The sequence below is a fragment of the Trachypithecus francoisi genome, unplaced genomic scaffold, assembly GCF_009764315.1.
Source record: "Trachypithecus francoisi isolate TF-2019V2 unplaced genomic scaffold, Tfra_2.0 Lachesis_group16, whole genome shotgun sequence".
In the NCBI taxonomy this organism is placed as follows: domain Eukaryota; kingdom Metazoa; phylum Chordata; class Mammalia; order Primates; family Cercopithecidae; genus Trachypithecus; species Trachypithecus francoisi.
The window spans coordinates 63,533,062-63,546,279 of record NW_022681461.1 but is presented as its reverse complement, the minus strand read 5'-3'; the positions used below and the strand labels follow the sequence as shown (position 1 = coordinate 63,546,279).

Here is a 13,218-nt window from a genome sequence, read left to right as displayed (position 1 = left end):
CCAGGGATAAGACATCTTGACATCATGTACCTAACAACATCACTTTCATGGTGTTCTTGCCAAAAATTTCTAAACTGAATCTAACATGAGAAAAACCAGACAAATCCAAATGTAAGTTCGTTCTAAAAACAAACAACAACAACAAAAAAAACAGACAACTAGCCAGTTGTATTAGACTATTCTCACACTGCTATAAAGAAATACCTAAGACTGGGTAATTTATAAAGAAAAGAGGTTTAATTGGCTCACAGTTCCACAGGCTGTACAGGAAGCATGATGCTGGCACCTGCTTGGCTTCTGGGGAGGCCTCAGGAAACTCTCAATCGTGGCAGAAGGCAAAGGGAAAGCAGGCAAGTCTTAGGTGGCTGGAGCAGGAGCAAGAAAGAGAGGAGGGAGGTGCTACACACTTTTAAACAACCAGATGTCATGAGAACTCTATCATTACGCAACACCAAGGGGGGAAATCTGTCCTCATGATCCAATCACCTCCTACCAGGCCCCACCTCCAACACTGGGGAATTACAATTCAACATGAGATTTGGGTGGGGACACAGATCCAAACTATATCACCAGTATTCTTCAAAAGAGTCAAGGTCACAAAAGACAAAGACCAGGGAACTGTTACAACCTAGAGAAGACTGGGGAGAAATGAAAACTAAATACAATGAGGGATCATGGAGTGAATCCTATACCAGAAAAAGGACATTAGCAGGACAACAGGCAAAATGCAAATGAAGAGTGTAGGTTATTTCATACTATATCAATGTTAATTTCCCAGTTTCAGTTACTGCGTAAGATGTTAACATTAAAAGAAGTTAGATGAAGAATTTGGGGTCTCTCTCTGTCCTATTTTTGCAACTTTTTTGTTAAGTTTTAAATTATTTCAAAGCAGTTTAAAAACTGAAGGCAAAATAAAGACATTTTCAGACAAATGAAAGCTGAGGGAATTTGTCACCAGCAGACCTGCACTGCAAGAAATGTGTTGAAGCAAATTATTGAGGCCAAAGGAAAATAATACCAAATGGAATCCCAGACCCATTCAAAGGAATGAAGAATGCGGGGAAATAGTAAATACATGAGTGAGTATAAAAGACAAATGTACCCATTTTTTAGTTTCCTTATAGGATAATTGACTTTTCAGAGCAAAAATAATAACAATGTATTGTGTGGTTTATAACACTGTTAGAAGTAAAACAGATGACGATAGCACAAAGGATGAGGGCGGGAATGGAACTATACTGCTGTAAGGTGCTAATATTTTACTTGAAGTATGTAATACTCAAAGGCTAATGTGGTAAGTTAAAGATGCATTGTAAACCCTAGATACCAGGGCTAGGATGAAAACCAAAAAGATTTTGAAAAGATGTATAGCTAAGAAGCCTAAAAAAGAGATAAAATAAAATACTAAAAATATTGAATTAGTCCAACAGAATAAATAGAAAAGATATAGTAAGACGACAGACTTGAATCCAAGTTAGCATTACATATTAAGATTAACTAGACTAAACACACAAATCAAAAGGCAGAGACTGTCAAACTGAATAAAAGACCACACCAATTTCATGCTGTCAACAAGAAGCACTCTTTAAAAATGCAGATAGGTTAAAAGTAAAATAATGGTAAAAGATATACCACGCAAATACTAAGCCAAAGAAAACTAGAGGTGCTAAATTAATATCAAACAAAATAGACTTCAGGACAAGTTACTGATAAAGGAGTCAAATCATCAAGCTAATAATGGAGCTTCAAAACGCATGAAGAAAACACTGACAGAACTAAAAGGAAAAGCAGACAATCCAAAATTAAAGCTGGAAATGTCAACACTAACTTAGTAACTGATAGAACAAGTAAGTAGTAAAGCAGTAAAAGAGATGTGAATACCACCAATAGCAACTTGACCTAATTGACACTTACAAGATGCTACATCAACAACCCCAGAATACGTATTATTTCCAAGTGCCATGAAACACTCATCAAGATGGACAATATATAAGCCATAAGAAAACTCTCAATAAATTTAAAGAGACTGAGATAATACAGAATATACTCTCTACTGTCAACAAAATTAAATTAGAAATCAATACAAAAAATACTTGGAAAGTCCCCAAATGACTTAAAAAGTAAACAACACATTTCTATATAACCCATGGGCAGAGGAGAAATCCCAAGAGAAATTAGATAATATTTTCAACTGAATTATAATGAAAATGTAATACACAAAAATTCCTGAGATGTATCCATAGCAGTGCCTAGAAGGAAATTTGCTTTAAGATTTAAAAATCAGTGATCTTAGATTTGTAGCACGGCACATTACTCATATTTGTGGTGCTGCAGGTGTCAACAAACCTACTGCGCTGCCAGTTGTATAAAAGTGTAGTATAATACAATTATACACAGTACATAATACTTGATAATAAACTACTATGTTATTGGCTTCTGTATTTACTATAGTATACTTTTTATTGTTATTTTAGAGTGTACTCCTTCTACTTCTAAAAAAAAAAAAAGTTGACTGTAGGATAGCCTCAGGCAGGTTCTTCAGGAGGTATTCCAGAAGAAAGCACTGTTATCATAGGAGATGACAGCCCCATGCATGTTACTGACCCTTGAAGACCTTCCAGTGGGATAAGATGTGGAGGTGGAAGACAGTGATATTGATGATCCTGACCCTGTGTAGGCCTAGGCAAATGTATGTGTTTGTGTCTTGGTTTTTTAACAAAAAATTTTAAAAGTAAAAATAATTTCAAAAGTTAAACATAGAAAAATGCTTATGGAATAAGAATAAAAAGAAAATTTTTTTGTATAACTGTACAGTATGTTTGTGTTTTAAGCTGTGTTATTACAAAAGAGTCTAAAAGGTTTTTAAAAATTAAAAAGCTTAGAAAGTAAAAAGTTACAGTAAGCTAAGGCTAATTTCTTATCGAAGAAAATTTTTTAAAAATAGATTTAGTGTAGCCTAAGTGTACAGTGTTTCTGAAGTCTACAGTAGTATAATGTCCTAGGCCTTCACATTCCCTTACCATCCCTTCACAGACTCACCCAGAGAAACTTCTAGTCCTGTAAGCTCCATTCATGGGAAGTGTACTACATAGGTGTACCATTTTTTAACTTTTATACAGTATTTTCCCCTTTCTATGTTTAGATACAAAAAAGACTTACCAGTATTAAGTACGGTACCATGCTATACAGGTGTATCCTAGGAGCAATAGGCTATACTGGATAGCCTGGATGTGTAAGAGCCTACACCATCTAGGTTTGTGTAAGTGCACTCTATGGTGTTGGCACAATGATGAAATCACCCAATGACACTTTTCTCAGAATGTGTGCCCGTCAAGTGACTAATGACTGTAGTTGGATGCAGAGCTGTAAAGATGGGAAGGAAAGGTATTCCACATAGCAACAACAGCATGAGCAGAGCCACAGAAGACAGACATTGGGGGGTAATTATGAGGAATAGCTGAGAGTTATCTTTTAAAATTAACTTTATTGAAGCATAGTTTGCATATAATAAAATGCACCCATTTTACGTTAATAGTTCCATGAATTTTAAGCAATGTATATAAACTCATGTGACCACCATCTCACAGAAAACGTCCTTTAAAAATTATCACTTCGAGCTGTTTTTGTGTTTAGTAAAGTATAATTTTATTACAAGTTTTATAATTCAATATTAAAACCAAAACAATACAGAGGCAATAAAATAGACTATAGAAAGCATATGACTTGGAAATAGCTCTAGGTTTTAAATCCTATTTCTCAAGCAAGTTGCTAAATTTTTCAAAGCCTCAGTTTCCTCATCCATAAAATAGGGATAATAATAAAACCAGCCTCACAAGATTGCTGTGAAGATTAAAAGAAATAATGTGGGCTGGGCGTGGTGGCTCATGCCTGTAATCCCAACACTTTGGGAGGCCAAGGCGGGTGGATCACTTGAGGTCAGGAGTTCGAGACCAGCCTGGCCAATGTGGTGAAACACCATCTCTACTAAAAATACAAAAAAAAAAAAAAGTAGCCGGTGTGGTGGCACACGCCTGTAGTCCCAGCTACTCAGAAGGCTGAGGCAGGAGAATGGCTTGAACCAGGAGGCAGAGGCTACAGTAAGCCAAGATCGCACCACTGCACTCTGGCAACACAGCAACACTCCATCTCAAAAACACAAAAATAAAAATAAAAATAAGTAAAATATGTTAAACTTCTAGCACAAAGCCTGGAACATAGCAGGACCTGTAAATGGTGTTAGCCTTATCACAATTAGACAGGCATTGGTTGTATAGTTACCCCAGAGTTATGGACCAGACTGTGAAACTTGCACACAAAGGCTTTCAAAGGATCCTAAATGAAACTGTCAAAAGGCTAACAAAAATGGCAGTTCTGAGTTCCACTTCCCTACTGATTCCACTTCACAATCAGTGGTGAGGGCTCCAGGGTATTACATGCACAAACATAGTGCTTCGAGATGGAATGGGTCACTTGACAAGTGATTCTGGAACAAGTTTAAAGCAAAACACTTAAAAGGTTCCCCATGAGTTTGTCAGACCTGCTCCCTGGCCTTTAAACAGAGCCTGACCTCCCACATCTCAGGCCACAGGAAGCTGGGGAAGCCACGGCTCTAGGATTCCCCCAGTGGCCCCATTCTACTTGGGGGCCCAACCTCCTGCTCTGGCTCCAGCTCCCTGGCTCTCCAGCATCCTGACACCATGATCCAGCTCTGATATCTGTCTCCTTGTGTCAAGACCAGTTTCTTCAATTTACCTACCTGTCACCCTATTCGTTCAACTCTGCAAGCTGTTTTAATAGCTGCCAACACCTACTGTGTACTGTTAAGACGCTCCCTTAGTCTCAGCTTCCTGGGACCCCCTGCCCCAGCTCCCAGCACACAGGACCCAGGACACAGTTGCAACCATAATATAATTCAGGGGTCATGGGGACGGAGTGCCATCTACCTGAGCAACAAAGAGCTGGAACTCGTCAGGCAGAATCCATGAGCGAGGGTAGAAGTTGTACTCCTCAGGAAAGAGATTCTGCATGGTTCTCACTGCTCTGCTCAGAGTAATTTTACGCACCATCTCCGTCATGCCTGGGGAGAAGAGACGCTGTGAGGTTTTAACAACAGTGGGCTACTAGCTATAAAACAGCCATTATTTGGGACTTTTAAAACCACCCACCCGACATATTCTCTTTTTCAGGCACGATTTTTAGAAAAGGTCTGAGTTGTTTCCCACAGCGGTGACTCATGGTTTGGAAAGAACTACTGAGTTAACGAAAAACCTGAGGTAATGGATGGGTGCTCTTTTCTCTTTATAAAAATGAAGCATCAGTTTGAAGGAATGAGTTTTCACCTAGTTTATTCTTTGTCATCCCCTTAGGTAATGAATAGGGAACTATTTATATCTTGCACTTAAAATTTAATACCTTCTTTAATCTGGGGCCACCTTACAATGCTTCTGGGATTCCTTCCATCTTGCACCTAGAGAATATTATCTAGTGGACTCCAGTTACATTATGAGAGGCTTAATTAAGTTTCTTTCTTTTACTGTTTCATGAGTATTAAAGGCATGAAATAGGAAAACACACATCTTTCAGCATAAAATCTGTCTCCTTGAATGAAGGACAGGAAATAAAAAGAATACCATGATTTATACTTTAAGGGAAAAGATGCAATCTGTAGGAGTTCCTCAGTTATAAGGACTAACACTGACATTGATCCTATCTCATTAATTTGCCCAGAGGGAATTAAAATGTCTCACTGTTATAAAACATGAAAAGAATGGTGGATTTTTTTTTCGTGTAACATCACTAGTAACTCTGACAAGAGAAGAAACTGAGTACTATATATTATAGCAAATTTTAAGCAAATAGGTAAAAATTATTATCAATTTTAGCATGTTTCATTCTTTTTTCTTTTTTTTCATTTTCTTTTTCTTTTTCTTTTTTGGAAACACAGTCTTGCTCTAATGCCCAGGCTGAAGTGCAGTGGCATGATCTCAGCTCACTGCAACCTCTGCCTCCCAGGCTCAAGTGATCCTCCCACTTCAGCCTCCCAAGTAGCTGGGACTACAGGTGTGTGCCACCAGGCCTGGCTAATTTTTGTATTGCTTTTGTTTTTGTAGAGACAGGGTCTCACTATTGCCCAGTCTAGTCTTGAACTTCTAGGCTCAAGCCATCCACACGCCTTGGCCTCCCAAAGCCCTGGAATTACAGGCGTAAGCCACTATGCCCGGCATCATCCTTATTTCTTTTTCTTTTTCTTTTTAGGCAGAGTTTCGCTCTTGTTGCCTAGGCTGGAGTGCAATGGCACGATCTCTGCTCACTGCAACCTCTGCCTCCTGGGTTCTTCAAGCAATTCTCCTGCCTCAGCCTCCTGAGTAGCTGGGATTACAGGTGCATGCCACCACGCCCAGCAAATTTTTGTATTTTTAGTAGAGAAGGGGTTTCACCATGTTGGCCAGGTTGGTCTCAAACTCCTGACCTCAGGTGATCCACCTGCCTCAGTCTCCCAAAGTGCTGGGATTACACACGTGCCCACCACACCCGGCTATCATGTTTATTTCTTAAGACAAATATCACTGCCAAAAATGGAGGCTAAAAATGTCCTTTACCCTGAAAGAGACCAAACAGTTCCATTACTGACACCAGAAATGTGCTTAGCAAAATTATTTTTAATAGAAAATACAAAGTTCCATGTCAGCTTGGCATGCCCAAATTATCACACATTCCAAATGGGCAGTCAGAATGAATGAGGTTCCTCTAAATTCCCACGTTCAGAAAGTAAAGGGTAAACATCTGGGAAGGAAAGTTTTAAGAACCACCTTCTTGCTTCCGTCAGCATATTAAAAAGTGCAATAAATCTAAAGATCCCAGCTTCAAGATGTCAGTGTCCAGGTCTTAGTTGTTGTTTAGAAGGATATAGGGAAGGATTAAGTAAGAAATAAAGGAGCTTAAAAAGCACTAATAAACTGTTCTCTAACATGAATTGTTCAATAGTCAAGAAAACTCACTGAGGACACTGTTCTGAGCTTCCCAAGAAGGGAGTCTGGAAAATCACAGCTATTTCCTTTTATTCCCCCACAAAATTAGAATAATTGCATTATAAACACAAGAGCTGACCACAAAGTAAACAAAGCAAAACTTCAACTTTTTTGGAATCCTTTTGCTTGAGGTTGACTTACATTTTAGTTACCGTATTGAACTGAAAGCCTTCATAACTAACTGTAATACAGCACCTTACTCCACGTAGAGGATGCCTCCTGACCAAATATTGTTGTGGTATTTTCTGCACTTTAAAGTCGTTGTGCTGGGGGAAGGTTCTCTTTCCAAAATCCCTCAGCAGGTCAGAAGGGCTCACATAACCCAGAGGGCTGTGTGTACATGAGGGCAGTCTGGGTGCTCCAGAAAAGTTTTGTGAAAAGCTATGTCCAGCAAATTCAGTCAATATTCATTTAATATCAGCAATGGCTCCTTCTGTAATGTGCATCATCAGGCCCCACACCAGCTAATAGGTGTTTCCAAGTTTACCTTTGTGTCTCCAGGCAGTTTTCTACTGAAAATGGCCAACTTAAGAAGCACCCCTGGAAGCCAGGCACTTCCTGCCTGCAGGCCGGAGGCAGCTTCACTCAGACCCTGCCTGAATGCCTGTCTCCAGAAGGCACTGGTGTAGACCTCTCTCATTCCACTTAGCACCAAACCTTTGCTCCTCCATATCTAAGCTGTGCTACTATCCAGTGCCACCAGGCAGTTTCTGGCCCCTCACTAGAACCCACATGGAAGCTGCTGGCATCTCCACCTCTGGAGGTGGCTCAGAGACAGGTGTGGGAGTGGCATTTTCTCTCATTATGATCCTGACAAGCACAGCAGGGTTTCTAGCTGATCCAGGACACATGTTCCCAGAGAAAATCTGTGAGAAGGGAGGTCATAGCCAGCTCTGCTGACTTCAGGCCCTACTGGCTCCAGGCCCTGTCCCGTTTCCCTAAGCAGTTGCAGCACCTGACCCCTTGTCACTTATGTCCCCTCCCTGGGCTCTAGGACCAATTCCGATCTGAGATAGAAGCTCTAGGTCTAACCCCCAGCTCCCTTCTGCTAAAAGTCTGACCTAGACTTTGTATTCCAATCAAATAAGAAGAATTTTACCCATTTTTCCGGTGCTCTATTGCTAGTCTCCAAATGTTGGTGACCTTATCTTTTGCTCTTGGAGCCTGAGCGGCTGCCTTAGCAATGCACAGAGTTGAGGCCTTTTCTTTGTTCTCTCCAATGCCCCTCCTCTCTCTAGCCTCTCCTCTGTTCCCCTCAAGCCCACTCCGCAAGGGCTGGATTCCTCCTGTCGGTGACTTTAGCCCAGTGTCTGGGGTCCTGCTACCTAACAGCTCCTTTTGAGGTTGACTGTCTACCTAGGTTTCTCAATAAGGTCTCTCCCTAGATGTCCCTATGAGGGCAGTTCCCCTATCAATTGGGAAAACTTCCTAATTCAGGTGGGAGTTTCTGACACCAAGGGCTTACCTCCTGCCCCTCCTTCTGAGGCAGGCCTGGTGCTTCCGTCTGCTACGCTGGAGTCTCAAGGCCTGGTGGGTCTCATCCCATTCAAGTTAACTGAGAGCATAACAGTTCAATCTCAGGTCTGCCCATGCAGCCCTGCTTAACCCAGTTAACATAAAACAAAACAAATCAAAACTGAGCTATACTTGGAGCACTATTCAACCAAAATATTATTTATAACAATAACTCTTGGCAAAAACACATCAGAACCACCAAACAACAAATAAATACTTTCAGATCCATCCTATTCTATTCCCATTGCCACTGATTCATTCATCTCTTGGGTGGATGTTGTAGCAGACTCTTAGCTACATCTCTGTTTCTTCTCTCAGCCGTCTCACCCATTTCTAATGTGTCCCTCTGGCTGATCTTGCTAACATGCAAGCTGACCCGTGTCACTGTCTGGCTTAAAAATTCCTCAGTGGCTCCCCATGACTTTCAGTCTCTAACAATGCTATACTTGGGTTCCTGCTCATCACCCCTCCCCTACCCCGCTCACCTGATGCCCTCTAACCATGGTGAGCCCCTTGCCCTTTGCTGAATGAACAATATGCTCAAGGCATTCTGTCTTTGCACCAACTCTGCTCCCTTGTTTGGCATGGGGATCGGGCCCATCCATCCTGGAGGCTCAGTTTCCACGCCAGTCCTCTTCTCCAGGATCTCTCACCCTGCTGCTCCGAGGGAAAATCTGGGTTAGGTTGCCTGCCCTTGCTCCAGACCTCCACAGCATTCCAGCTTCCTCCAGCATAGCCCTTAGGCTGCATTTTTCTTCTCTCTTTACATGCCTTTCTCTGTGTCTTTGTAGCTCCAGAGCCCAGACCAATACTTGATAGATGGCTGTCCCCACATGTTCCTCACTGAAGCTCCCTTCCTCTCCAGCAGAAAGCCCCCTTCTCAGGTGGGCTCTCAGATACCACCTGCCATGTGATGCCATACATCTCAGACCCTGAAACTCAGCAAAAGACCTGCTCAGAAGCTGAGAATGGACAGTTTTGGACTTTCTTAGAGCTAAATCTGATATGTCTAATCTGACATGTCTGATTTAGATACGTCTAAAGAAAGTAGACATATCTAATAATCTACTTTCTTTAGACGTTTCTAAATCAGATTATTTTCATAGAAAGTCTTAATTCATCAGCCAAAATATAATAATGTATTTTGAACCAGGAAATTACCCATAGAAAAGTGACTAAAATCCAATGTGCTGACACAAAGAAAATTAATCACTTCCATGTGTATATATCCATTCTCAGTTGACCCAGCACATACAGTGTTTATACTTGCCTGGGATATCCACTAGAACTTACCCTAAGTAATATACAAGGCATAGAAAGTGCATTTTAGAGTTATGGGATATATGAGAGACAGAAGATAAGCTTGGACACAAACTGGTATCAGAGGACAGACTGTTCTGGAATCACCCCTCTGCTGAGGATTACTACCTTTCACAGGGCAGAGGGTATGGCAGCACTGTTCCTCTGCCTACAGGTTCAAGAGCCTGCTTTGTCATTAGAACTAATTAATTTCTGTTAGTAAAGTGGAAAAGTCTATGTTCCAATCACTGACATGTGGAATACGGGATGGGGCAAACTTGCTTCTTTGGAATGAATATCATTCTAGCACCTTTAATGAAACTAATCCTTGGGGGGTACTTCATTCTATATTTCCAATTTGTATTCCGAATGTAGATCTATAGCTACTTCTTTCCTAATCTCAGACACTAGGTGAGGCATGAGAAAATGGGGAAAATGTAAATGAAGCCTCATTTGATGATTCATGTCTTAGGAACTCTGTCCTCATTTAAAGCGTTTTCTCTTCCAAACTGTATTCCTCCAACATCCTAATAAGTCCTTTAAATGGCATCACAAAGCATCCATCTCTGAGCAGCAAGACGCAAAAAATAATAGCTATCCCATTAAACTGTTGGGCAAGAACTCTGGCTGCAACAATCATTCTTGTTCTGTAACAAAACCCTTTCTCCTTCTCTAAGGATAAATTTGACCTTGGGTTAACTTTCTATCTCGGTTCCCCTAGAAAATAATGAAGGCAGAATGTTAGCTGAATTACTAGGCACAAAGCATATGGTTAAAATGATCCCTGATTTGGTAAATTGCATAAATATCTAGTAGAAAGCCATAGCTCCAAGCTTTTCTGAGTGCGATGATTCTTATAACTTAATATGACCCTTGCTGGGAACTTAGAAGCCATACTATGGAGCAGTTCTAAGAGATACTGGCTCCTGTGGGGCATCTAAGCCAAGAAAGACTCATATCCGCCAATGTGGATCTAGTCCATTTGCACCTGAGCTTTCACTTGAGGAGCCAGAGACTAGTCCCTGGAACTCCTGCAAACAGTCCACTGAAGAGAAATGCTTGACACTGACTGGCCAGCAAGCTGTGTTTCCTGCCCTATATCCTTCTAAGTGAATCTGAGCCAAGTGTGGTCTGTGATAGTGAACTTGTAAGACTGCATGCTTAGGTGAAAACCCCTAGTGGATGTGGCATAACTACCACCCAGTGTATAACGTACGGCTATTGTGTTTTCTGCACTGTGTTTTCTTAAAGACGTGGGATAGAACGTCAAGGAAAGAGTAAACTAATTCTCCCTTTAAAATAGGTAAAATTGATAAAATACTAAGAGAAAACACCTTATATTTAGGCTGCTACACTAGGACTGCAACCATGCAAAAAGGATGAGTAAACATGCTTCAGGTTTGGGAGGAAATATAGAAATATTCACATCGCTATTTTGTTAAATGAGACATGGGATTCTGGGTGATGTTCTTTTTAGAAATTATTTATTATGACATTATAATATAGTCTGTGGAATATATTAACATTTAAAAAAATAAGTGGAAGGCCCTTTGACTGCATCATACCCAGCTTAATCCAGTGCTCCTTCTCCCTAAGCTGTCCTACCATCTTAAATATCCTCTTCATTCAGCCATCAAAAATAATGAAGGGACCCGGTAGAGTGGCTCACGCTTGTAATCCCAGCACTTTGGGAGGCTGAGGCAGGTGGATCACTTGAGGTCAGGAGTTTGAGACCAGCCTGGCCAACATGACATAGCAAAACCCTGTCTCTACTAAAAATACAAAATTAGCCGGGTGTGGTGGTGCAGGCCTATAATCCCAGCTACTCGGGAGGCTGAGGCAGGAGAATTGCTTGAACCTGGGAGGCCGAGGTTGCAGTGAGCCAAGATCATGCCACCGCTCTCCAGCCTGGGCGATAGAGCGAGACTCCATCTCAAAAAAGTGGTAGAGATTAAAATGCAAAACAAAAAAGTTGTATTGGGAGGTTGGTAGTGGAGTGAGGGAGGATATCTTAGTGCTGGCTATGATGCCTTTCTAGCACTAAGATTTCTCCTTGTAGGATGTCTTGCTGAGATAATGTCATTAGGCAAAAGGCAGAGGCTGTCTGCAGCCTGTAGTACTTAGTATGGAGACTGTATATTTGGTTTTAAAAATGATACCTCCAAATATAATACTTAAAGAAAAGGGAAGCTGATACCCCATTTCAATGACATATGCCTAGAATTTTGGTACTTTTGTTTCCTGCAAGAGTGAAATGTTCTATTATTTTTTCATTTTCAGAATATATTCCTCTCATTAGAACCCCACATTATATGTATAACCCAAAAAGTGGAAACCATGTTCTTCCACCAGTAGAATTAGACCAAGAAAGCCTGCCTTTGAACCTTTAAAAGTCTGTCTCCAATCCTTAAATCCTTAATGGCTAGTGAACACAGCAATTCCCAATTAAGAGTCCCCAAGTTTGATCTCAAAAATAACTGTCATGTTTTTGTAGAAAAGTGTACCTGAGATTTGGCCCTAGAAACATTTTTAAATGTCAACAATAACAGCAAATACCTGGAAACTTGTTCACTTGACCGGAGAATATGTCATTGTCGTGAAATGAAACTCCGTGCCAGTAGATATCACAAGGCAAGCGCCGGCCAAATGGGAACTAGAAGAGAAAAAATGTGACTCACAATAAGAATAAGAAGAGCAGTGACCACACTGAGTATCCGTTACGTACAAATTCCCGGCACCCTGGTGCACTTACTATGGTTTAATCCTTCTAATACGCATATGAGGTAAGTGATATTCTTTCCCATTTTACAGATGAGGAAACAGATTCAGACAGGTTTAAAAACTTGTTCCAAGTGGTAGAGCTCTGATTACATGTAGCAAATACTACACTCCTGGCACCATTTCACCTTAATCCTTATAACTACCCTATAAAGGATTACTCCCATTTTGCTGATTCAAAACTTGGGGCTGACAGAGGTAATTTAACATGCCCAAGGGCCACACAGAGCTGGTAAGGGGAAGAACCAGGATTTGAGTCTGGGTCTATCCAAATTCCAAGCCCATACGTCCCTTCCTCTGAAAATTACAACCCTTAACCGAGCCCAAAAGAATAAGCTTTCAGAGTCCCTCTTCCCCTCTCTCTCTCTCTCTCTCACACACACCACACACACACACACAGTCTCTCTGTCTCTCTCTCTCACACACACACACACAAACACACACACACACACAGTCTGTCTCTCTCTCTCTCTCTCTCTCTCCATGAAGGTAAGATGAATGCCAATGCCTAAAACAGTTCCTGAAACTCATAAAGACTTCCTGAATTAATAAATAAACAAATGACCACAAAGGAGTGGTCATCTGACTCAAGATGAGA

General features: G+C 41.0%; 1 protein-coding gene across 1 annotated transcript in view; it reads right to left on the bottom strand.

Moving 5' to 3' along the window:
- Positions 1–13,218, bottom strand: part of TTLL11 (tubulin tyrosine ligase like 11) — a 294,890-nt gene that overhangs the window by 220,101 nt on the left and 61,571 nt on the right. Inside the window, exons 2-3 of the mRNA XM_033237570.1 lie at positions 12,399–12,495; positions 4,944–5,077 (exon numbers count right to left, since the gene is read on the bottom strand). Of these exons, the coding sequence (XP_033093461.1) occupies positions 4,944–5,077; positions 12,399–12,495 (231 nt within the window). The remainder of the gene's footprint in view (positions 1–4,943; positions 5,078–12,398; positions 12,496–13,218) is intronic.